This window comes from Pseudonaja textilis, chromosome 10, assembly GCF_049901715.1.
Source record: "Pseudonaja textilis isolate UNSWEBS1 chromosome 10, rPseTex1.2, whole genome shotgun sequence".
In the NCBI taxonomy this organism is placed as follows: Eukaryota; Metazoa; Chordata; class Lepidosauria; order Squamata; family Elapidae; genus Pseudonaja; species Pseudonaja textilis.
Genome location: NC_141999.1, coordinates 10,746,961 through 10,771,804, shown reverse-complemented (window position 1 = coordinate 10,771,804; position 24,844 = coordinate 10,746,961). Strand labels below are relative to the sequence as shown.

General features: G+C 40.6%; 1 protein-coding gene and 1 long non-coding RNA gene across 6 annotated transcripts in view; one reads left to right on the top strand and one right to left on the bottom strand.

Annotated features, from left to right (window-relative positions):
- Positions 1–3,736: 3,736 nt before the first annotated feature.
- Positions 3,737–17,500, bottom strand: DHDDS (dehydrodolichyl diphosphate synthase subunit). Of its 4 annotated transcripts, none has more exons than XM_087939674.1 (10): positions 17,349–17,457; positions 16,910–17,024; positions 15,482–15,567; positions 14,256–14,372; positions 12,994–13,136; positions 11,857–11,973; positions 10,797–10,898; positions 6,615–6,729; positions 5,441–5,548; positions 3,737–4,429 (listed from the first exon to the last, which is right to left on the bottom strand). In XM_087939674.1, exons 3-10 carry the CDS (start codon positions 15,542–15,544, stop codon positions 4,190–4,192), a joined length of 1,005 nt encoding a protein of 334 aa, XP_087795800.1. In that variant the 5' UTR covers positions 15,545–15,567; positions 16,910–17,024; positions 17,349–17,457; the 3' UTR covers positions 3,737–4,189. The 4 variants fall into 4 exon arrangements, with proteins under 4 accessions (XP_087795800.1, XP_087795801.1, XP_026558335.1 ...); XM_087939675.1 differs by having other exon boundaries at positions 16,977–17,024; XM_026702550.2 differs by lacking the exon at positions 16,910–17,024 and having other exon boundaries at positions 17,349–17,500.
- A 255-nt stretch (positions 17,501–17,755) lies between these two features.
- LOC148124900 (uncharacterized) overlaps positions 17,756–24,844 on the top strand; it is a 40,630-nt gene continuing 33,541 nt past the window's right edge. The window contains exons 1-4 of one of the 2 annotated variants that reach the window (XR_015744768.1): positions 17,756–17,856; positions 18,309–18,411; positions 19,921–20,011; positions 20,191–20,280. This is a non-coding gene — a long non-coding RNA (uncharacterized LOC148124900). Of the gene's footprint in view, positions 17,857–18,308; positions 18,412–19,920; positions 20,012–20,190; positions 20,285–24,844 lie in introns of both variants that reach the window. The other variant, XR_015744769.1, reaches the window with a different exon arrangement.

Genomic DNA, 24,844 nt, shown 5'->3' with positions numbered 1-24,844 from the left:
AATTTGAATCGGGTGTTTATAAAGTTTTATATAGAGCCGGACGCGGCCCAACCGGTTCCAGCCGGATCCCCACCGCCCCGACCAACCATTGGACAGAGCGGGTCACGTGGCGAGGGACAGACAGCCAGGGCGGGTTCTGCGAGGGGAGGTGAAGAGAGAGAGCGAGAGCGCGCGCGCAACTGAATGTCCACCTTTATCTCCACCAAAGCGGCCGTTTGGTCCTGCTGCAAGTAGACCTCAGATTGGTTTGATTCTTGAAAAGTGAGAACAGGTAGAATAAAGAAACGGTATGCCCACCCCCACCCCCGGCTCCGCTCGCTACTCCGAAAGAGATAAAGAAAAAATGGGTTATTTTGCTGGAGGGAACCGTTCCCCCCCCCCCTGTGATTTATAAATCTAGCGAATGGATGGCAAAAATAAAAGACTTTCAACGTCACTCTGGCTGCCACCCACCGTGGTAAATAAGAACACGCCTGGCCCCGAGTATTAATGCGTCGCACAAGTCATTCTCGGCTGACCCGGGAGACAGGGCGACTTCCCCACGACGATCTGAGAGCCGCACGGCTCAGGTCAGCCAGCCGAAGCTTTGCAGCCTTGTTTTTTTTTGGGGGGGGGGGGGGGAATCCAGGCAGCCTAATGGCTCTTTGGGGACGAGTGGGAAGGTGGAGTTCCCCGGCGCACCTGGGCAGCCGAGGCGCGCGTTTCCCTTCGGGAGGCGCAGAGCGAAGGGCCGCCGGGTTTGCGGACGAGAGCGCCTCTGTCCGACCGTTAAAACCCCGTTTGACAGGAATCTGGGTGCAAGACACGGGGGAAGATGGTGGCCCTGCGCTGGAAGGGAAGAGGAAGGTGCGGTCATTGCCTCGCCACGGCGGAACGCAACCCACAGCGCCCCCTTCCTTTTCAACCTTGGCTGCGAAGTGGCAGGGTCTCAGCCGGGAGCAGGCGGCAAGAAAGGCTTCACGTGAAGAAGGCGCCTGTGGAAAAAACAAACAAAAAACAAACGTAGTGGTGGGGGACAAGTGATGGCTGGTGGGTCCACCTTTCCTTCCCCCACACCCGAGGCGCTTCCTTCGTGGGGTCGAGCGGGGAGCTGTCCTTTTCAGCACCATGTGGTTATGCTACCACAATCCCCATCTATTCCAAGGTCAAAAACACACCTGCAAAAAGTAGACAGACCACCACCATCGCCCTCCTCTCACACAGTTGAGAACACAACCATACGAACTACATTTAACCAGCAATCCAAATTAGCGTTTGGCAACCGGCATTACAAAGTATGGCTGACCTACCCTTCTTGTGGACTGAGAGTTGCCTAGAGGCAACTGGTTGATTACTCTGGAAAGATGATGGACAAGTGTCTTTATTTTTGAACCTAACTGGTTTGTACCAAGTTGGAGGAACCTAATTTATATATCTGCTGTGTTTCTTCCTCTTGGGTCTCTGCTAGGGACTGAAACTAGCCTGCCACATGCAAAACATTCACTACCACTGAATATGCAGCCATTCTCTTAAGCCCACAACAAATCAGGTGCAGTAAGTGGATGGTTCTATTTAAAAATAGAGACTAGGATCTTTTTTCAGATGATTTATATAATTTTGGTTAGATTGTAGCTATGAATGGCTGGCCTTTCAGATTTTGTAGGGAACAGCAGCTAGTGATTCCATGTTTGTGGGTGGTGAAGAAAAATAAACGATAGCGCTGCTTCTCTGTAGCCACATTGGTGCTTTGAATTGATCTCCCATTGGAGATCAAATTTGCCCCTCACTTGTAATATTTAGAAAACTACAAAATTAATTATTCCAGAGAGGATTTTTGCAACCTTCCCAACTGAAGTTCTTGTGCTTTTCATTTCTTTTTAGTTCACTCCTTTGTCATTTATGTTGGTAGAGTATGTGATAATTGAAATCATGATTGTGCTGTATTCGTTAAGAGTTCTTTGGATACAATGGGACATGAATTCAATAAACTCAACAATTTTTCTTTTTGAGTGAAAGGCATTAGAAAAATTGGATTCTCAACTAAACACATATAACAATGAAACAAAGTGTTCCTCCAGTTGCTGTAGTTAATGGCTGGAGCCCATCCTTTTACATTTAAAAAGTATTGGAAAATAGTGTTTGAAGCCACTTAAAATACAGGGTTTTAAAGTGTCAAGTATCCTGCCTCAATTTTTTTAATCCATCTGCATTCTATACAATCAGGTTTATAGAATTCTAGATAAAAACTATTGGAGAAAACACTATTGTTTTGCTTAAAGTCTTGTAAGTTGGTCTCTTGCTTGAATTATCTAGGAGCCCTAAATACTAGGGTAGCATTTCTGTACCATGGCCACTTGAAAATATGTGAACTTCAAAGAATTCCCCAGCCAACATAAGGTGACCAAGACTGAGAAACACTACTAGGGTCAAGAAGCCTAGTATGGCCACAACAGACATCAGCTGAATTGTTCACCCAGGATCTGCACAATGAGTATGAATGCTTTAATCCTATCTTTGACTTATTAAGCACATAAAAAGGAATGCCCATTCACATTCAACTTGACATCTCATTGTCAACTTATTCATCAAAATAAGCTCAATGTGTCTGCTGACTGAGTTGTGGATGAGCATGTACTCCAGCCCACAATAAGCCATATGCAAGACTTTCATATAGGTATCTAGGAGTTTCTGCTGAATGGGTAAAGCAGATGACTGGCCATAGGACTGTAACACAATATAGCACAGTTATAATGCTGCATAGTAATTAGCCTTTTGTTGAGTTCTGGGCCACCAACAGTTGCTTTTTAGTTACCTATGTTCATCTAAATATCCAACAGGAATCAATGCTCAATGAAATAAGTTGTTCAACTGCACACTTTACAAACACAAGCAATATCTATAATGACACACACTACAACCCTGAAGGTCTGGGAGCCTACCTTTGATTTCAGTATCATATAGGGATTTTTAAAGATGTGAAATCTCTAATTATCTATTAAATTTCCCATTAGCCTTTTTCAGGAAACTATCAGAAATTTGTTTTTAATGGTTAATATATTATCTCATCACCAAAGGATTTTATGTGGTTGGGATTTTTATTTATATTTTTTTTACAGTAATAAGGATCTTCAGAAGTAGAGATCAAATGAAGCAGCCTTTCAGATATAATAGTAGTAACAGATTAAATTACTGCATGGGAACAAAATACCCATTAATTTATTGGTCACCATTTCCCCCCTGTATATGACCTCAAATTTATTTATTTTTTAAATGGCTCCAGCAGGTTGTTAAAAATCAATAGGCTTGACAACTGGGTTCATCCCTCACAATTTCAAAATTAAGTGCTTTAGAATGATACACCCATACTCTCATTTAGTCTTTGAAAAACAGCATGAAATAATTGGTGGTTTCTTTTGGGAAACAAAATTTTTGTACTTATAGTTGATGCCCTTTATCTTTTTCAGAGTTATTTACACCATACTGCACTTTTGTGTAAAAGGACATTTTGTACTGTTATCTAAAGCTAAAATGCCTTCTCAAACCCATTTGAGATACTGCATCAAAAACACCTTGAAGTCCTGTTGTACCCAGCACATTCCCATAATCTAGAAGGATATATATAGTTAACCTGAAGGATGATATTTTCTTAGCTTACTAAAGCCAGAGGAACAATGCATGTTCCTGAGAAACTTACGTACAATCTGTATCACAAGTTGGTATCAAGAATGGAAAACAAACGGTCCAAAACCAGTTGATATTAAAATGGAGGCAACAAAGAATAAACATTTAATTTATTCTAGAATAAATCTGCTTGGGTGCATGCAATGGGGTTTTTCTCTGATCTCCTCAGATGCAGCATCTCTGCATTCCAGGGTAGGCAGCTTCTCAGGATTCTGGTTAAGTCTTTGAATTGTGGAAGAGAAAAACAGCAGATTGTAGAATATGGAGCAAAGCCCCTCAGCATGAGCAGACTTTTGCACCTAGAAAGATTTGATGCTATTCTTTTCATTTGTTAGCTCTACACAAATACCTTTTGTTTCATTAAATTTGGTAAACATACACTTCAAGTGCCATGGTCCCCAGCCATGTGCATGTGCACATAGAATAAACCTAGGGTCCCATTTCATGTCATCCACTGAGCAGCAATTGGATTATTTGCAACCTGGCTCATTTTTCCCCCCTCTTCTCTCCCCTATCCTCAAGAGGAACCTTATCTTGCATCTGCCAATGCCAGTTTTTCTAGGAAGTCTATCCTTTTGTGCTCAAGGGCCTGCAAAAACCTTTGAATTCTCTCTTCCCGTTTAGCTTCGAATTCTCGCAAAAGTGTCCAGCATTTTTGAGTATCTCCACAGGTTGCTGATTCTTCATTTTTCAGTTTCTGTAAGACTTGTGCCTTATCAGTTTCTAACTGTTGCCACTTCCTTTGTTCCACGTATACATCTCTGGCTTTCTGGCAAAAAGAAAAGCAATAATGATTCACTTAAGTTTCTTAGCATAGATCAGCATCACTCTACCAGTACCCTCCACATGTCTTGGACTTCAATTCCCAGGACCTTTTGTCAGTACAAAACATACAAGGCAAACTATATTATGATTTGGCTCACTGGATTCTCTCTATTTATAAAATTCCCTTGGGCCAGCAAGTAATGAAGTTTTAGTCCTTTCTCCTGTAAAATTTTGTGGTCTTTTTCCAAACCTTTTCCTCTCAATTGGCATGGTCACTATTGAAGATCTTTGATGTTTGTACTTTTCCATTCATTTTTACATAACAGAATGAGATAGCTCAGAAAACCCACTTACAAAATTAGAAGCACATTTGCAGCTCATTCCAAATCAAGTTGGGTTGATGGGGCAAAACTGCTAAACTTTTTACTATAAAGCCAAAATGAATCAATGAGAATTCAGTGCTGGAAAATATTCAGCCCATTTGTCTACTGGCTAATAAAACCAGAACTCTACTTCACCCCTTTTTTAGATTTGCATGTACAAACTTTCTAAGATTTCTAAGAGTTCAAAGCCACTTAAATAAAATAATTATATCTTCATAGGACAAGTTCATCCTCTGGTCAAAAATACAAAGTATTGTAAGCAATTATCATATTATTGTCACTATTTGCACAATAAAGAATATCCATGAATTGAAAATCCAACAGTATAGGACTTCAGGGCACTATCTAGAGACCTGTCAGAATAATCCTATCAACTATTTGAATACATTCCAACATCTGTTGCTTCACCAATGCCCAAACCCTTTTGTGTAACTAGGAATACTGATCATCCTTTGAATATTCTCTACTATCCTCATCCCGTCCCCTAACGTTAGTCTGAAAAGCCTCAGCAAGCAAAACATGCTGTTTTCCTGTCTCTGAAATCTTGGGACAGACAGTTCAATTATTTAAAGTACATTTGCTGAGAGCCTGAGATTGCTTTTTCACTTAGCCTTTTCTTTCTTCAGACTTACTTGTAATGCATTGTAGTTCATCTGAAACCGAAGGATGGCCTCGCATAAATTCCAGAACGAATAATCTGGCCACAGAACACTTTGAAACACAAGGCAAGAATGGGACGTCTGAAAAGAAAAAGGCATTTAATAGAGAGACTAGAAAGGAAAGGAAAGTAATCAAAACACGCAACATTGCTAGATTATTTCAAAACAAACACTTCCTTTCCAATTGTTCCATGATTCTGAAATGGACAGTATACTCTGTCCCCTATATCATCTTGGGGACAAGGACTCTAAAAACTGCTCAAGAAAAACACCGGGCAAAAGTAGTCAGCTTAGAATCACAGAGTGTAAGGATTGGAAGGGATATCAGAAAAAAAATCTCGGCAACGCTTCCATTCAGTGCATCAGCTATACTAAGGAGATATATGCTGTGCTATAGTATAGACGGTATATGCTATAGCCCTGGAATATAGTTAAATGATAGTATGTATACTATACTACAGCCCTTGGCAGCATGCATCAGCCACAGAAAGTAAACCTAGAAAGACCAAACTATGACTGTTCCTGTCAGAAAGTTATAAAAGTGTCCTAAGATAGCCTCCTCCATCTTTTTTCCTTGCTATGAATGTTTAGATTGCAAATTCAAAGGCAGGTTTATTTTATTACCAACATTTGCAATTAGGTTCGTGAGTATTTCTAATATAAAAGTATTGGGCAAAAATGCTTAAAATAAATTTGCTTTCTGGAGTTTGCACCGTCTTGTATAGAAATCAGTCTTGCCAAAAGTATGAAGAAAGAGCCTGTTAAGAGTTTCCAGAAGAGTGTTAACCCCAGATATAACTCTTTACAGCAACTGTATAAAGATTCTCCCCCCGCTTTACCATTGACGAGGAACAACAAAGGGCATTTGTGAACCAGATAACGGCCCACCTACTTGGTAGTTCCTTAACTAGGATGGCAGAAGGCCACATTTTTTTTCAATGATCTCTTTGAAGCACTTATTATAGCAGTTTCCAGGAAGAGAGTTCGGGGATTTTGTTTTGTTTTTTTAAGAGGAGTGTTTATCACACAAGGTCTTTTCTTATATCCAACAACAAAACCCAGAGAGCTGAATGTCAGATGATTGATTGCAAAGCAAGAAAATACGGTTTTGCTAATTAGCGGGTGAGATATTACATTGCAGATTTACCTGCCAGAGCATAAAATCACTAAGTCGAACTTCTCCAGATGTTCTGATCAGGATGTCTGGATGAGGAGATTTGCAGGAGTAAAGGCATTTGTCGATGAGCGATTCTGACACATCACTGAGGAGGAAGGGAAGGAGGGAATAAGAGAGAGAGCATGCAGAATTTATTTTGAGAAACAATCTTAAAATGCAATTCAAGAATTATGTTAATTCACATAACTATTCCTATTATTGCTACAGTTTGGAGCAAAACTCACACAATATTAATGGCTATTAAAGTTATAGTTATTCACTATTAGTTAATGGTTCATAGTTAGTGGGTAATATTAACAAAGGTGCTAGTTATCTTTGAAGTCCTACATGGCACAAGGCCCAGTTACTTGAAAGACTGTTTCTTCTTCCCATCCCACTAGATTCGATAAATTGGGCACACTGCAGGTCCTCTTCCTCAGATGTTGACACCTGATGGGACCTGACAGGTACGCCTTCTCGGTGGTTGCTGCAGTCCTTTGGGACAGCCTGCCACCTGAGATCTGAATGATCTCTACCCTTTTAGGCTTCCATTAGTCTTTGAAGACCTGGCTCTTTCCCCAAACATTGGACTACGGTGGGGGTTGAGGATGTTTGGTCTGTTGCCTGGAGGGGAAGGATACTCTTGTTTTTAAACATGTTTTTATGAATTGATGTGAGCCACCTAGTCCTAGAGTCCTTGTACGAGATAGGCAGCTAAATAACTAAAAACAATTATGTGACTTCAAACCAACATAACAAGGGACACCTAGGTTTTCTTGAATGTCGCCAGTGTTTGGAATTTATTAAGAATGAGCAGAACAGATATTACACAATTTACACAACTGGACAACTATTTTGATATGAAGCAAATCACACTCTAATGCTTGTTTCTTCTGTCTCTGTACCAGTTTTCTTCTTATCAGTTGTTTAGATGCAATTGTCTTTAGAAATTATATGACTCTTTTTTTCAGCATTAGTCAACTGGATTCTGGCAAGACTATTAGTAGTTATCAGTCTTAATAGTATGCTACCTCTCAAATGTTATGATATGCAATGACATTATATGTCTTATTTGTTTCTATATGATAAATTTGTAATTTGGCAGAACCTTAACTTCTGAGCTAAAAGATCTCATAAAATCATTTATATAGTTAAAAACTAAATAAGTTACAGCTGCCCCTTGTTTAGAGATCACTTCAGTTAGACAGCATTTACAGATACAATGGTACAAAATGTTAATAAAAAATCATTGTCTGATAAATGGGTGAATTTACCAAATTTCATGAGCTTGACAACAAAAGTCTTTAGTGTGAAACTGACAGAGATCTGGTCAGTTTCAAGCAGCAGCCCAGCCATTATAATTAAAGTCATAGATGGGCTTGTTAACTTGCTGGAAGAGATAGAAATTTAAGCAATCTCTCCATCCTACAAAGAGGCAAAAAAAGGAAAAATAAATGTCAGGCACAGAACATGACCATTTAGTGACCATTTCATTTCACAAGAAATTTGCTGGAACATATTGTAGTACCGGCAGTTAAATGAGAAGTGCAGTAGCTAGTGGTTAATCAAAACAAACTGAGATTGGCTGAGTCTCCCTTCGTGCACCCCCACCCCACCACAGCAGGCACCAGGCTAGAAAGCAAGAGATTGTGAGTCCCAACTTAGGTCATGAAAACCAGCTGGGTGACTTGAGCCTTTCTCTTTCTTTCAGCTCAACCTACCTCACAGCACTATTGTTGTAAGGAAAACAGGAGGAAGGTGCATTGGATATGTTCACTGCCTTATTTGTGAAAATAGTAAAGGCGGATATAAATAAATGAATAGAAACATGATTTTTAGCCACCTGGAAATGCACAAATATAGCCAATTATTTTTTAAAAAGTAGTGGCATATAATTGAAATTAAAGATTTCAGAGTATAATCTGACTCAGCTGTAAAATATAGAAAGTGCCAGTGGTACCAAAGTTGGAGTTTGCTTTGTTAGCAGAATCTTGTTCCCATAAAGGGAGTCAAGTGCTTTATAATGATCCCTTCCTGATTGCCCCCCTTTTTAATATTTCTGGCTCCAGTGTTGGGACTAGGAAAACTCGCCATAGCCGACTCGCCCTGGCCAACTCATTGCAGGACAACTCGCCATGGGACAAGTCAATGCGGGGTAACTCAAGTGAGGGATGAGTGAATTGCAACGAGGCTTGTCTTGCTTTGGTTTGAAACTTCTCAAGTCCTCGAGGCTTGGTTGAGCTGCAATTCTCCTTTCCCGTGGCAAGTTTTGTCTCATGTTGAATTATCCTGTGGCAAGTTGTCCTGTGGTGAGTTGGTTGTGGCAAGTTGTCAGTATCTGGCTGACTGATTCTTCCAAGCACTTTGCATATCTGTTGCTTTCAAAGTTTTCTCCGTGCTTTAAACATTTACGTATTCATTTTTAGCCCACTAAATATTTTTGAGAACAGCTTCAAGAAAAAATGCAGACAGCTTCCAAGCTAACCCAAGGGCCATGTAAGTGGTATGTTCTATGGCAGTGGGGGTTCCCAAAGTGGGCAGTACCACCCCCTGGGGAGGCGGTGGGATGACTTAGGGGGATGCTAAGAGGCAAGGGGGGCAGCAGAGGAGTGCTGGAGGTGGGCCCCTCACAGGCTGCAATTCAGCTTCGCCCTCACCCCAGTTGCCTAGCTTGCTGGTGGCTGAGAGGAAGGCGAGCCAGGTCTGATCCGTTGCCGCTTGTGTCCCTCCTGGACTCTCTGCAGTGGCTGGGCCTTGCCGGCTAGGGGTAGGGGGGAGGCAACCAGGGAGCACGATGCCATGCCTCCCGCATTGCCCCGTGCCTGCTGCCCCTTCCCTCTACCACTTGCCAGCTTGCGTGCTTTGGCTGAATGTGGGCCGCCACTGTGAGAATGATACGAGTCAAGCCTCACGAGAGCAGATCTTCCACCCATGGAGCTTGCATAGCGGCAGCCCGCACTCAGCTAAAGCGCTCAGAGGGGCGGCTGGCAGAGGGGCGATGCCGGCATCATAAGCCTTGTGCTTCCTGGTTGCCTCCCACACTCCCCCTCAGCAGCCATGACCCGCAAGCCCCAGCAACCGACGAGAGGCAGGCTGGCGGTGAGCTGAGTAGCAACGGGTCTGCCTTGACTGGCTCACCTTTCCCTCTGCCACCAGCCGCAGGAGGAAGGTAAGTTTGTTTGCTGTGGTTTGGGCTTTCCTGACTGCCTACAAACTTACCTTCCTCCCGCGGCTGGTGGCAGAGGGAAAGGTGAGCCAGTCAGGGTGGGCTGGTTCACCTTTCCTGAAGCTCACTTCTCCCACGGCTGCAAAGCTGCAGCCTCGTTTGAAGTTCCCAGCCCTTTCCCCAAAACAGGGAGGGGTGGAAGTCCCACCCGCAGCCCCTTTGTTGGACCCAGAAGCCTTGCCTGCCAGCTTTTCCAGGCAACGCGGAACTGGGCATGAACGGACTATCACGCCCGGTCCCCGGGACTCTCTGGGAGACTCATCACGAGCGACGCTGCCGGGTGACTACCTTGTTGGAAGAGAGAGACAGAGAGAGAAAGGGAGAGTGTTTCAGGTGGGTCTCCTAGCTTAGTAGGAGAGAGCAAAGGAGGAAGGGAAGGGATAGGGAGAGAGAAAGAGAGAGAGGAAGATACAAGAAAGTAAAGAAAGTAAAGAAAGAAAGAAAAAGGGAGAGAGAAAGGAAGAAATGGGATAGACAAAGAAAGAGGGGGGTGGAAGGGACAGAAAGAAAAACAAAGAAAGAAAAAAAGGGAGAGAGGAGAAAGTGAATGAGATATCTAGTCCAATCACCTGCTCCAGCAGGGTTAGAAGGGAGGCACTGTGTGTGTGTGTGTGTGTGTGTAGCTGTCAAAGCTCCAAAAACAGGCCAAGTAGCTCTGGGGAGGTCAGTCATAAATTAGAACACTAATTTAAGCAGCCAGCCATTAAGCGAGGACCACTTGTATTTGGTTTGCCAGTCACATGGCCATGCTCATTATCACATGACCACCAAGCCATGCTCACCCAGTCACGTGACCATGAAGCCACACCTCAAATTAGGCCACGCCCACACCCACAGAACCGGTTAAGAAATTTGAATCCCACCCCTGGGTGGAGGGCCCTGAGGATGAGTTTCTAGCACCAAGGGGGCAGTGGACTGAAAAAGTTTGGGAACCATCTGGGCCTTACCTGGGTTGAAGCAGTCCTTCTTCAACGCCCCAAGCCAACTCTTTCACTGCATTACTGATCTCCTGTCTTGATGTATATGCAAAGCCAATGTTCAAGAAACACCTTTGAATGTGAAAAATAAAGATAGATTATTCACTGTGTAGACTGTAGAGGAAGCAGACCAAGGAATAAAGAATGTATCTACCCAGTAGGAAGGATGACATTGTACTGAAGGAACCAACCTAATCCCATGGACCTTACTTTGCCTGCCAGAAAGGGGCCACTGAGTCCTCTGTGACAGTGTTCACACATTGCATTAAACTTTATAGATATGGCTGTAAAACTAGTCAAACTTAGTCTCAATTAATAAACTACTAGTGCACTAAACCATAGGCTTAACATGATAATTAAACAAATCCACACTTCATTGGGTTCATTTAACATGTTAGCTCATACTGTATTCCAAATTTACAAGCATGATTGTTTCCCCAGCATTCTATGTGAAAGTTAAACAAATCATATTATGGTTACTGAACAAGCAAATCTAGACTGTAATCAAGACTCAGCATTCTACCTTTTTTTAATTAATCATATTTACACAGCCACCCATGTCACAAAACGTGACTCTGGACAGCATACAATAAATAACAGCTTAAGAAGGTGTTAGTTCAGACAGCTAAAGAACTATTCCATGTACAAAAGCAATGTTCCTCTATATACTAGGTGTAGGGAAGTAACAAAAGAAATACCGGGTGCTCTAAAGTCCTACTTGGTGGTTGGTCACTGTAGTTGAGAGAACCTGAACTAGGGCCACCCATTGAGCTAATCATGCTGAGCTTTCTTAAGAACCCTAATCTGCTGGAACATGCTTCTGAAAAGAAAGGCAACAGAGAGATAATTGGAGATACTGTATGGAGAATGGGAGGTCAAAAAAGGGCACTATGTAGCTAGCTCTCTATATGGGATGTGGGATCCAAGCTAAAATTCTGGCCTAGTGAAGCATGGTCCTTGATCTGAAAAAAACAAAAGTATGCAGTTCGGGAGTAGGAGAAAAAGTTCAAGAAACTGGAAACAAACTCACGTGTTATAATGCTTAGTTGCCAGCACAACCTTAGCAATCAGTTCCTGGATATCCTGTGGCAGAAGGGTCAGATCGCCAAGAATTCGAATACACACACCATGTTTCTCCAAGTTCTCTCTAAGGAAAGGGGAAAAGAAAAACTGAATTCTTAAAAAAAGGAAGCCAAGACTAAGCAATATATATAAAATCACATAACTGAGACTTGGTTATTCAGAAATAAGCTGATAGCTTGAAACAAGATGTGTGACATGGGGAGAGAAACATACATCAAATAGATTTCCTCATGAGCAAGAAAGGAAATGCAGCTACATGGATAATAGTAAGGCAGCAAGAGATTTGAAATTTTCCTATCAGGTTCTCCAGGCTTTTCATATAATACCTGGTAAGTTATTATTCTATTCAAATGCATTAAAATTAGCAAACATATATTAATGTAGTGGATTAAAAGTCGCCTATTATTGCACACGATGGCATTAATTTATTTAACTGCTCTTCATGATTCCAAAGGCGAATGGATAAGCAATATCTGTCCTTAGTTGTCAAATTGCTCACATTCTTCTCAGATGCAGCTCCCTCCCAAAAATTAAATAACCAAGCACCTAATTGGCCAGGAATATCAGTAATTGCATGCGAAAATGCAAAATATTAAATAATTTGATATATATTGGTTTGTCACTGAATTTATGCACTGCAGAAAGCCACAATATATGGTTTTGGCTTAAAATGCTGCATGAACCTGCGTTATAGGCTCTTCAACCATGTTTAGCATGATGCATGAACTCAGCAAATAATAATCATCTTGACTGAATGTGAAGGGGATTTGCACATTCTAAACAATTTAAGAGAAATATATACAATCATACAGGTAGTCTTTGACTTATGACAATTTGTTTAACAACAGTTTGAAGTTCTGATAGTACTGAAAAGGTGACTTATGACCTGTCCTTGAAGTTATGACTATTGCAGCATCCTATGGTCATGTGATTACAACTTGCAACCTTCCCAGCTTGCTTCTGATGAGCAAAGTCAATGGGAGAGCCGACAAGGAGGCCTGCAAATCATGATCACATGATTAACAACTGCGGTGATTCACTTAATCATGGCAAAATCATGGAATAGAAAAAAAAAAAATCTTACTGTTCTTCAAGAAGACGGATGAATTTTTGCCTAGCCAATTGCATCAAGCCCTCAACTTCTTCTTGGGTTCGCTTGAAATTCTCAATGCTAAAGGCATAAACTGTGACTTCCCGGATACCCAAACTCAAGCACCATTGTAATGTCTATAGAGGAAGACAAGTTAAGGCAGAAATAGAATAAAACCTTGGTTTAAATTCCCCATTTAGTGGATGTAATAGATTACACTTCTGTCTAGATATCACCTTCCCAACTATTGGGCAAGTCCATTCCAACTGAATCTGAAGGTGGCAATTTAAATTAATTTTATATCACTTAGTGATCTACAGATGTCATTTGCATCACATTATCAAATGATGCAATGTAGAACACCGGCAGTGATTTGTGTAATTTAATTAAGCTGCTTTGAATAATTTGTGTTTCAGCCTATGTTTGGGTTTAACAGACATTTCCTCACTGCGGTTGATCCATTCAACTGAGGCTCTACTATAATTATACATTACTTTTTGGGTATTTTAGACAGCTGATGCAAGAAAGCTTTACCGCTGTTTAGCAATATGTTTTCTCTTCTCTTAAATGAAGGGTGTACAATTTTTACGGGTTCAAGTGCTGCATCAGGTTTTACATGGAACTTCAAGGACCACATTCCAAAAATAATTAGGACCAAGCCCATTTTGTGAGGAAAATTTAGAGAAATTTAAAGGGTGAAATTATTACCTTAAAACTTGCAAAGTAATCAACTTGCTTAAGAAAAAAAACAGAATTGATAACTCCCTCTTTTTTTAGCCTAGTAACATTTCAAAGACTAATATTACAAAAATGGGATGATGGCAGGTTGCACGAGGCTTTCCAGATGCCCTTTTTGCATCCTGCTAAATTAACTGACGTGTTGATGACCTGAAAATCAGACACAATTGGTATCCTGGTACATGTATGTAGCACATCATCAATTTCTCCCTTGCACATTATGAACATCCAATCTAGAAAGATCCAAAGACGAAAAAAGATCTCTTTCTCCCTCTCTCTCTCTGAGTTAGCAGCGATTTCTTCCTCTCCATGAGTGAACTGAGCAAGGAACAGATTCTTAATATAGTTCCAATCTGATCACTTTCAAAGAGTTTTTGAAATTAGTCCAACTAGGAGCTACAGGATTCCTACTAGTTTTTTTTTTAACAGGGGAGTCATGCTTTGGCATGTCATAGTAATCATTTTGAGATAATCATCTTTGCATTCTTGATGTGATGCTCAGGAAAGATTCTTCCTACCTGTGTTAATTTTGCAAAACCATGTGAATGTCCTTCCAGCTTCTTTACTTTATGCTTCTGAGCATAACGACGATTGCCATCCATGATGAATGCAATGTGCTTGGGCATTGGCCCTGCCTGGAATTGAAGCAAGAAATATTAGCCTGAGAGCAAGAGATGTACAAGTGAGACCAGAATTATTTTGAGATGACCCTACAGTTGAAACATGAATTCTCTGCTCTGGCCTCCTTAAGAAGTATCCCAGGAATAAATCATGAAGTCTGCTTCTGACCAATGAGTCTACAGCTGACTGAGCTGCAGTTCTATACTCCTGAAATACTTTTGAGGGAGAGAGAAAGCGTGAAAAGGGGCAGAGAGAGAGAGAAAGAAAGAAAAATCACAATACCTCTGTACTTCTAATCCTATAAAAAACTTGCAAGAACCATCACTCCTGAGATGGGAAGAAGATCAGAGAAAGGAAATATGGTTTAGAAGCTACTTCTTCTGCAAGTGGAAGGACTACAGAACCATCCTGGAATTTTACTAACATACTCTTATAAGATGCAAGTTTTATTTTAAATGTAAATCCCACCTTCCCTTCCATAAAATACTATGGCAGGCATTAAAAAACCAATGATTCCCAGAATAGAATGAGAATATAAAGATGGCAGCATGAAGATTCAAGCTGCCATCTTCATGAAAATGTCAAAGCTTCGAATTCTGGAAACATAACTTGGCCATTTACTTGCAAAATACAATAAGGACAGCAGACATGAACAATTCCTCTACTCCTAAATTCAGTGAGTGGCAGCTTTGTGCAATTCTGCCCCCAAATCAATTATTGATGGCTATGTAAGAGTTACAAGCTTTAGCATTCTTCTGCCCACTGTATGCAAGCAGAATTTTTTTGGCCTCACAGAAATTTGCTTTTGCATCTTTTTACTCAAAGGTACATTAACAAATAGAATCTACATGAAGAGGAAGACAATTCTTAGCTGGCACAATTTAACCATCATCTAGGAATACAATTCTCAACTGTGATCTCTTCCAAAGTTTTGGACAAGGACACCTACCATCTGACCCCCTAAGCTGACTGGAATAACTGATGTTGAGGTCAAAGCATCTGGAAGAGCTTCATCTGAAGAATGCTGTTCCTCCTCTCCTTAAATATTAAAAATTGTGATCCAATATTTCTTAGGTAAGCATTGCATTTCAGTAACTGAAGATAACATTGAGTTAGCACATACCTTTATTACGCTAGCACAGAATCTCTCCCATAGGGACAATTCGCCTTCTCTTATCCACGACATGGCGCTTTCCCTCAAGAACACGTCTTTGAAATGAAGAGAACAAACGTCAATGAGCAGGAATTCTGAGACAGAGAAGAACCTTTGGATCCACAAGTATACCAACTCTTCACGTATGAAAGCCAGCACCATCTGCCTTCCCAATTGTTTTGTATACTGGAACTTGTGAAGGCCAGGCTGGCTGGGTATTGAGTGCTATACTCACTTGAGGGATAACAGATTGGGCTAGATTACCCCTTTCCCCCAATGTTGTCATTTGCTTGGGAAAGAGAATATAGATTTCCACCTAAGTATTCTAACTAACGCAACCAAGCCAGTTTGGTATAGTAGTTAAGGCATCAGGGTAGAAAGGGGGAGACTGTAAATTCTATTCCCAACTTGGGCCAGTTCATCAGAAGATGTTGCAAATTATCTCTTTGTTTAAGCACAAGGAGGAAAAAAAGAAACCTCATAATAAGCATGGTTGTTTCAGTGAAATGACAGGAATAGAAGCATGGCATTCCTTTTTGAAGGGTGGGGGGTGTTCTATGGGCCCTTTCCAAGCTAAAGTACTCCTTTACTCAAACTGGTTTCTTTCTGACCGCCCAAAAGTCTATAGTATTTTTGGCAACAATTTCAAATTGATTTACACCTGCTGTCTTCAAGGAATTCTTTTTTTTAATCTTGCAGCCAAAATTCTTCTGGGAATTTTGTATAGTTGCCCCCTTCAAATATGAGCCAGGCCTAGCTGTGCTCATTTCAAAGCCCAGACAAAGATGGCCAGGTGCAACAGCTGCCTCAGAGCTAATGGTTTAGGTAGGATGTTAGCTTCCATTACTATGAGGGGAAACAGTATTCCCAAAGACTAACTTTAACTGTATCGTTGATATTTTTCATTTTGTAGTAAAAATATAATTAAGGGTTAATATTTGCAAATAATATTTATAAATGCAATAAATTAAGAGGTTTTTTTGTAAAATACAACCCACTCATGTCATATGAACACTTTTTTCAGTTCTAGTTGTTTCACAAGTGCAGAAGTATAAAACTATTCAGACTTTTACTGTTTACACAGAAGCCAATTTAAATAAAATGTACATCATCATGCAATCTCATCTGTTCCATAAAATGGAATCTTGCTCCCCTTTGTACACACTTAAATTGACATCAGATTGTTCCACTGGTTGGGTTGTTTTTTGCAATGCTTGGATTTGTTAGGATGGAGAAATACCATCCTTTCAGGATAAATCCTGGTGCGTTGATTGAGACTTATTATACGAAGGTCAGCGTTACTAATTTCATCACTAATGATCAGATTAATCCACAGTTAAGGGCTGTTAAGCCCAAACCAAGCCAACCAGGGAGGATAGGCACACACAGCATGCTAACCTTAGTGAGCATTTAACCTTGGTTACGCTTTCTTTCCGTGGGGCTCGGCGCTGTTGTGCAAACTCACCCAGTCCAGTCAGGTTAGCTTTAGGACATACCGCCCTCCACGCCGGTCCTGAAAATGCATTAAATGAAACGCCCGGGGAATGCCCTCAATGAGAGGGCTCTTTGCACGTGGACGTGAGGACACCCGTCTACACGCCATTGGGGTCGCGTTCGGAAGCACCGCGGTGGAACCTTTCCCCCTTAAAAAAAGAGGCACAAGCGGACCCCGCGCCTTCCAGTCCCACCCCGCTTCATTCAAGCCGGAAAACCGCGGGGCGTCCTCCACGGCACCCTCTGCCTCCGGCAAGCGCCAAAGCAGGAGCAGCCCCGGGCCGGAGCTTCCACCCCACCCAAATCGCTTCGCGCGCTTGCGTCGTCCCCTGCCAGTCCTCACCTGTCGGGCTCCAGCTCGCGCCTGCCTGCGCCTCGGCGGTGCCGCCACGACTCTCCTGCCAGGGGTGGGACTCGCCCTTCCGTATATGTCACGCCGCCCCGGCTGCCGGCTTGCGTCATTCTCTCGCAACGGCACGCGCGTATGGGGGGGGCGGGGGGGGGGGGTAATCAGGGGGCGGGGCTGTGAGGGGGCGGAGCCGAGCCGAGATTCCGCGGAGTCGACTCTGTTGAGTCCGAAGCGCCGGTTGGCCGTGAGGGGACCCGTTGGGTGGCGCGCGGGCCAACGGCTGATTTGAGTTGCAGCCGTTCCGGGGGTGGGCTGGGAGGTTTGTCATTTGAATTTTGGTCCTTCTTCCTCCTCTGCCCCCCCCCCACACACACACTGCTGTCGTCGTTGTCGTTCTTGAAGGCTTAAAGGATGTTTAAGGACGCCGAAAGTAATCCTGACTGGGTTGCGAAGCTCAGTGGAATTCGCAGCGGAGTTTTTAAGCGTTTGACTCCGCCATGAAGTAATTCCTAGTGTGTTTATTGAGGCAGTTGACTTCCAGGCGAGTTGTTTATATAGCGATGTTTTAACCCAGCATTGGGGATTCTGGGAGTTGAAGTCCTCACATGTTCAAGTGGCCAAGTTTGAGTAATGCTGGACTGTAAGCCTGACACCCAGTGGTACCTCTGCGTAAATTGTACCCTTCGGTATATCATGCCCCAGTTGTGTTATTTTTTATATGGAAATATTAAGCTAGTATTTGCACTTGATTTTTTTTCCCCAGTAGTCACTAAGGGCTCAATTCTACAGTGTTGAAAATTAAGGTGGGTTTATACCGGTAGCATTTTTAAAGGAACTATGTTACCAAGGGTATTCCTATCCTGCAGAAAGGAAAGCAGATGTTTAACATGATGTTTCTTGCAGTTGTTTGTTGTTATGAATGAAATTTAACATCATTTCCCCTTTTTTATTAAGACTTGTCGAGAAAGGCATCAAAATCCATTTGGCAGAATTGTTGCCAGGGAGTCGGGTGATAATCGTAGGCATCCCTGCCCAAAGATTTTTGGAATGATATCTTGTAAATAATGATTACGAAAGTGTAATTAAAAAGGTGTGTGTCATATCTTGCCAGCAAACATCTGGGGAGCTAGATGAGAGTTCAGGGGACAAGGGCCTCCAGAAGTTGTGAATGCTCCAACACTGGAAGTTTTTAAGAAGAGATTGGATAACCATTTGTCTGAAGTGGTGTAGGGTTTCCTGCCTAAGCAGGGGGTTGAACTAGAAGACCTCCAAGGTCCCTTCCAACTGTTATTCTGTTCTAACATGGATCAAGACAAAGCAGAAAGAGCTAAAACTGGGAACATGAGGCAGATAGTATATTGAAAGAATGACATAGATGTCATCACTTGAGACTTTCAAGAAGAGATTGGACTGCCATTTGTCAGAAATGGTGTAGAGTCTCCCACTTGGGCGGAGGGGTTGGACTAGATGACTTACAAGGTCCCTTCCAACTCTGATTATCTGTTATCTGCAAGGGTTGACTATCATAGAGTTTACAAATCCAACTATCAACAGAAGAATAAAGAGGAGATAGTTGTTTAAAGAGGATTACTATATTACAGACTAAAGATTGAAGGAGTAAGGCTGAACATGGAGGAATTATGCTAGTGCAAGTTGAATGAGACAGGTTGATCAGTGGAAGAATTCCACAATGGAGAGACTGAACACAACTATTTTTTCTTGATGGACAAGTTCAAAAGAATGTTCAAGGCAAATCCATTGGTAAAGATCAAAGGAAGAGACAAGAAATAGAATATGGAAAGTAGATGAGTCGGAAGAATTTTTAACATGTCTATTGCAATCACCATGTAGATATAGCACAATAACAATTTGTGTAGGCTTAAGTGTTGCAGAGAAGTTGATATCCTTTCAGTGTGGGTTTCCCTGACAGTTCACGAGATAACCCGTTCTCATGCTTTTCAAAATAGTTCCTTCATTTTTAGTTTATTCAGTACCCAGTTACAAAGAAAGGATCACTACAGGTAGTCTGTATAGGTCTCCTTTTCCCAATCTGGGCAGCATGCATCTGGTGAATGAAATATTCACTCCAAAAAACAGTCTCCAAAACTTCTCATCATTTCAGTGAAGGGACTGTATTTAGCTACCTTGGTTTTTCTTAACCTTATGCTTCCAGATGTGTCAAATGATATCTCTTAGTGGCAGTATTAACTATCTGTATACCACTGGATGGTCTTGGTCGGGCATACTAGGATTTCAATACTACCTAGATATTTCTAGGGCAGGAATGCAGAGACTTGGAAGAACACAACATGGAAAACCAGGCTTCAAAAATCCTTCAGCGAAGCATCCCAAAATTCAAAAGGGAAAGCAATCCAGCTGAAAAAATCCCCACCATATTGACCTTGGGTACTTCACTAGAAGTTTGTCTGACTTGTTGTTCCAATTGATTTTGTGATTTAGATTTTTTTTTTCAAATGAAAAGAGACGTTAAATGAGATACTGGAATGCTACAAAGTGAAGTATCTTTTCCTAGTGTCATTTCTTGTTTCTTCTGATGACCCCATAGGCATTCTCAGAAAACAAAACTGGTGAATTCTGCAGGCTTTTGTTTGGAAATATTATTACTTGCCCAGAAATCAAAACCATATCTTGGTAAGGTGAGTGTTCTGTCATCCAGCAAATGGGTGCTTGTGTCAACTATTTTTGGGAACATGCGTGCCCTTGTCATGGCAACATAAAGTGACAGCACATGCAAAATGTTCTCAAAATTAATCAAACCCCCAGATGTGGGAATTTCTATAAATGTATTAAATATATTTTCCTTTTCCTCCCTTAGATATTATGGTAAATGTAGAGTGAGAGTAATCCTTGAAGAAAGCATCATGACAATGAGATTCAGGATGCCATATTCCATGGATGTTTTCTTGTAAGTAAATAAGTTTTAGTTGCTGTAGCTGTATGTCATAACAATGTAATATAGCTTTAAATGCAATAAAACAAAATCACAATAAAATTAACAAAGACATACAAAGAGATCAAAACAATAAAAGTCTGGGCTACAATTGAGAATTTAAATGTTTTTAAGTTTACATAGTAACAAAGCAGAAGTAGAAACTTTTGCAAAGAAACATAATCCTTTCATATCACGCCCCCCATCCTGTCAGAACCTATCCTTCCATCCCTCCCACCATCATCTACTCTTAACTGTCAGTACCGTCTCCCCCACTATCCATCTCCCACCATCCATTACAACTGATGAAGCTTCCTTGACAGGAAGTGAAATGTCGTCTTCCTCAAAAAAAACCAGTCCAGTTGCTTTTAAAAATAATTTAAAAAACACCTTTGAGAAAAGCAAAATTAGCAACATGATTACTGCATTAGTGGGAGTATCACAGTGAAGTCGGTTGGTTGATTAACAACATCCCTTCTCCCCCATTCGATTCCCGCCTTCCACATCTTTTAATTGAGTCATAGTATTTTGTAATTTGTATTTATGTTTTTAATTTATATAGTTTTATTTTTTATGATTGTAAACCACCCAGAGTTACCTTGAGGTAAGATGGGTGGCCTATAAATTTTATAAACAAACAAACAAACAAATAAATAAAAAGCTGGAAAAGCATCTGCAAGAAGACCTTTCCTTATGGTAATGCATCAAGTTAGAATGTATCTGCTAACTTGAAGTAAGCATCAAACGAGATATATTTTTCACACATGAAACAGGAGTAGAGGCATCTTGCCCTTCTTGTGATCCCAACTGGAAATCTGAGTGGATGTCATTCAGTGCCTCAAGTTCTCATGGATCTGAAATTAAACCTACTTAGTCTTTATCCAAATGCTGATAACTACAACATTCACACCTGCTCTCCAGATAGCACATAGATTCTCTATTCAAAGATCACTTCTGTGAGATAGCGCCTATATTTTCAAAATGCTGACTTAGCTTCAATGTGTTTCTAGGAGCGTCCTTGCATGCTTGTTAATCTTACAACATTTATTGGAGTTATATACTTATATGTAAGCACAGGTTGCAGAATTTCCAACCCAGTGTCACACTAGTTCCCAGGGAATTATCAAACTAACTGTCCACTTAATAGTGTTATTAAACAGGTTAGCAGAAGAAGCCCAAATATTAAGAAGGTTGTCCCATTGCATTCTTGTCATGATAGGAATGAGTGGAAGGGCTAATGAAGAGAGCTATTAATTTGGTAGTCTATAATTCCTGAATAGAAAACAGAAAAATATGTGTTAGCTAGTCAACTTTCCTAACTGAAATAAGCCAATTTGTTCAAGCTTGGGGATGAAAAAGATTGAGCCAAACTATATCTAAAGTCCTGTGGTAGTTCTGAAACACATCCAAAAATTCACAGATGACTGATCACTTTGTGTTAGAAAACACCAGGCCTTCATGCTGTGGTTAGCTTGCCACATTTAAAATGATTGGTGTGTTGTATAGAGAATGAGCGAGAAAGTATAGAAAAGAATTCCTCCAAATTTGGCAACTTTAAGATGTGATGGACTTCAACTTTCAGAATTCTGCAGTCAACATTCTCTATGTGGCATAGAGAATAAGATTGCATTGTCCTTCACTGAACATAAGAAAGACACAGGTGGTTGTTTTTCCTTGAAGAAGTCCCTCTCAGAGGCTGAATTCATACTGTGTGCTAGGTTATAATGTGTCTTATTTTATTTTTAGTTCAATGATGTGTGCACCCAATCTTTGTGGATTCCTGAATTATGACTAAAAATTGTGTTTTTTTCCATAACATATAATCTTGGAAACTGTGACTTAATTGTATCAACCCATTTAGTGTCAGAAGTAGAAGGCATAGTATGGAAGTGGGTAGTCTGAGGTTTCAGGACTCATATATTAATGGGAAAAAAAACAGGGATTGCTGTGCATCTCCAAAAATTGTTATTGTGATTTTTCTTTTCTCCACCCCCCACTTTTTATGTTAATGTTATAAATGTTGATACAGTGTATGATTTCAATGTAGATTTCAATGTAATTTATATGATTAAAATTATTGCCATTCCATGATTTTTAGCTGAAGGTATTAAAAATAAAAAGAGAAAAGCAAAAAAATCCTATCAGTATTAATTACAATTTGGGATATCAGCATAAGATTATTTAACTTTTCATCCAAAGTTGAGTATAACATAAAAAGAACCACTGCAATTCCTATCAAATTATTGGTTACATAATAGTTTCAGTCTTGAACTAATTATTGAATATTAAGATGTCTATTACATTGTTATAGTGTTCATGTATGTTGATATGTTGATAAGAGGAAATAAAATCACTGAAGCAAATCTAATAAAAGTTAAAATATCTAAAAAGGAAAGGAGGAAAAGAAAAAAAGGAAATAAAAATTATTGATTTGTGACTCCCCCTTTTTCTATACATTTTCTAATTTGTTATATTTGTAAGCATTTAGACTTTAAAAGCCAGACTGTAAGTGCCTTTACCATGCTGCCTGATGGGTTGCGTGTATGGATATTTTTTCAATTATGAAATTATTAAGGAGGAGGAAAAGATAATGGAGAGAACAAAAAGGTGGGTGCATTTTCAAATGCAATTTGAACCTGGGACAGTAAAATATACAAAGAAGGTGTATAATGAAAGGCTTTTGCAATCATTGAAAGGAGGTGGGGCATTAGAAAAACCAGTTCTTCCCACAGATTTTCAATCAATCCTGTAGAGGAACCTGAATAGCATCTTGTGAACAAGGCCTGTTTTTCAAGCCATTTCTTTTAGGGCGGCTTTGATGCTCTGTTGCCTTGGCTCACGAATACAGCACACAAATACTTCAGGAAATCTATTACATTAGTTTGGTGAGGTGGATAAAATGCTGTCTGGAAGCAGAGCGACTCCAGCTTCAGGTCCGCCTCTCCCCACCATAGGGTGACTTTGAGCCAGTCATGAGCTTTTACCAGAGCCTTTCTCATAAATATGGACACATGGATATGTAGAGTATACATACAAAGAATGCTCTGGCTGATGAAAATAACAGCTTGATTGTGTGCTAGGGAAAGGGAGACAGAAATGACAAAAATCAGGACTCTGGTGGGTCATTTATATATTTCACATAAAGCTTTAGCTGGGAATATTTTTAAGCCACCTTATGCTGTCCCAGCCAGTCTATGGGAATTGGATAGTTACTTAGGAATTATGAGCTGTCCCCTTAAAGGAAGGCATCATGGTAAATGTAGTTAAAGGTATCCTGGGAAATGTAGTTCATGTCATGTGGCCACATCTGTAATCCGGATTGGTCACTAATTTAACCCTCCATGGGTTGGGGGAGATTTCCTCACTTTTGCCTGAACTCCCTAACTCATGGCAGCTGCTTTCTATCGCTACAAGGTGGGTTAGAAGATAACCATCTTTTACTACAAGGCAGATATACAAAGGATTGGTCATTAAAGAACTTCGTCACAAATGTGAGTTATGAGGATACCTGATGAACCAATAAATGTACTTTGTTATGGAGGTCTTGTTGAGTTTATCTATCTGCATCTGCACAGCTTAAAAATCCACTACTGTGCAGAATACAGAAAACACCTAAAAACACATAACATCCAATTCTGGTAAGATGTAGGAAAAAATAGGAAACCCTAATTTTTCCATATGTTGTAATTTTATTCATTTTGCACTACTTTTGCCCACTGCATTGTTCAGTGCCCCCTCACCAAATTATATGTGATTTTCCACAACCAATTTTTGTGCAACCTAGTCTTAAAGGCTAATAGTATCTTGGTTCTGTAAAAGTGATTTTTGTAACAGCAGTAAAAACCAATGAATGTGATGTAGCAGGATGGTGAGGGAATTAACTCCCTTACTATTGGTCTAATATAGTTACGTTGATTACATCTGCATTTTGAAAAGAGCTAGGAAGTGCAGGCATTGGGGCCTACTATACTGTACCCTACAAGGTAAAAAGAAATTAAAAACAATACCCCAGTCAAGGAACTACAATGCAGACAAACAACCTAAGAGTAAACAACAGCCCAAAAGGAAATGAAAGAAGTGCCAAGAACACTTCCACAAACACTGACAGGGCAAGCCACTAAGTCTAACTTACAAAATAAGAGCAACCCCCACTTTCTTCTAGCACTGATGATATTACTTGGGTAATGAAATGTCTGCAAGAAAACCACCAAGCTTGGAGAGCACGAAGGATCCCTCATGTCAACTCTGAGTTGCAAATATTATCTTCTATTGATAAAAAGTTTATAGAGTAAGTCATATAGTCTTTTAAATTGTATTTTAGAAAAACATGGCATAATGAGTGATTTAAAAAAAAAATAAGACTATAAGAAAAAGCAGGAGATGAAACCAGAAATGGCAGTCCATCGGCTATTTCAGAGGGAAAATACCCAGGGCTTGATGTGGTTTTGGTTGCTTTGCTGGCCTTCACGTAAGATATGGGGCACAGGATATGTGGTTAATGCTGAAGGCATTGCAAACATGAATGGGAGGTTTGCTACTT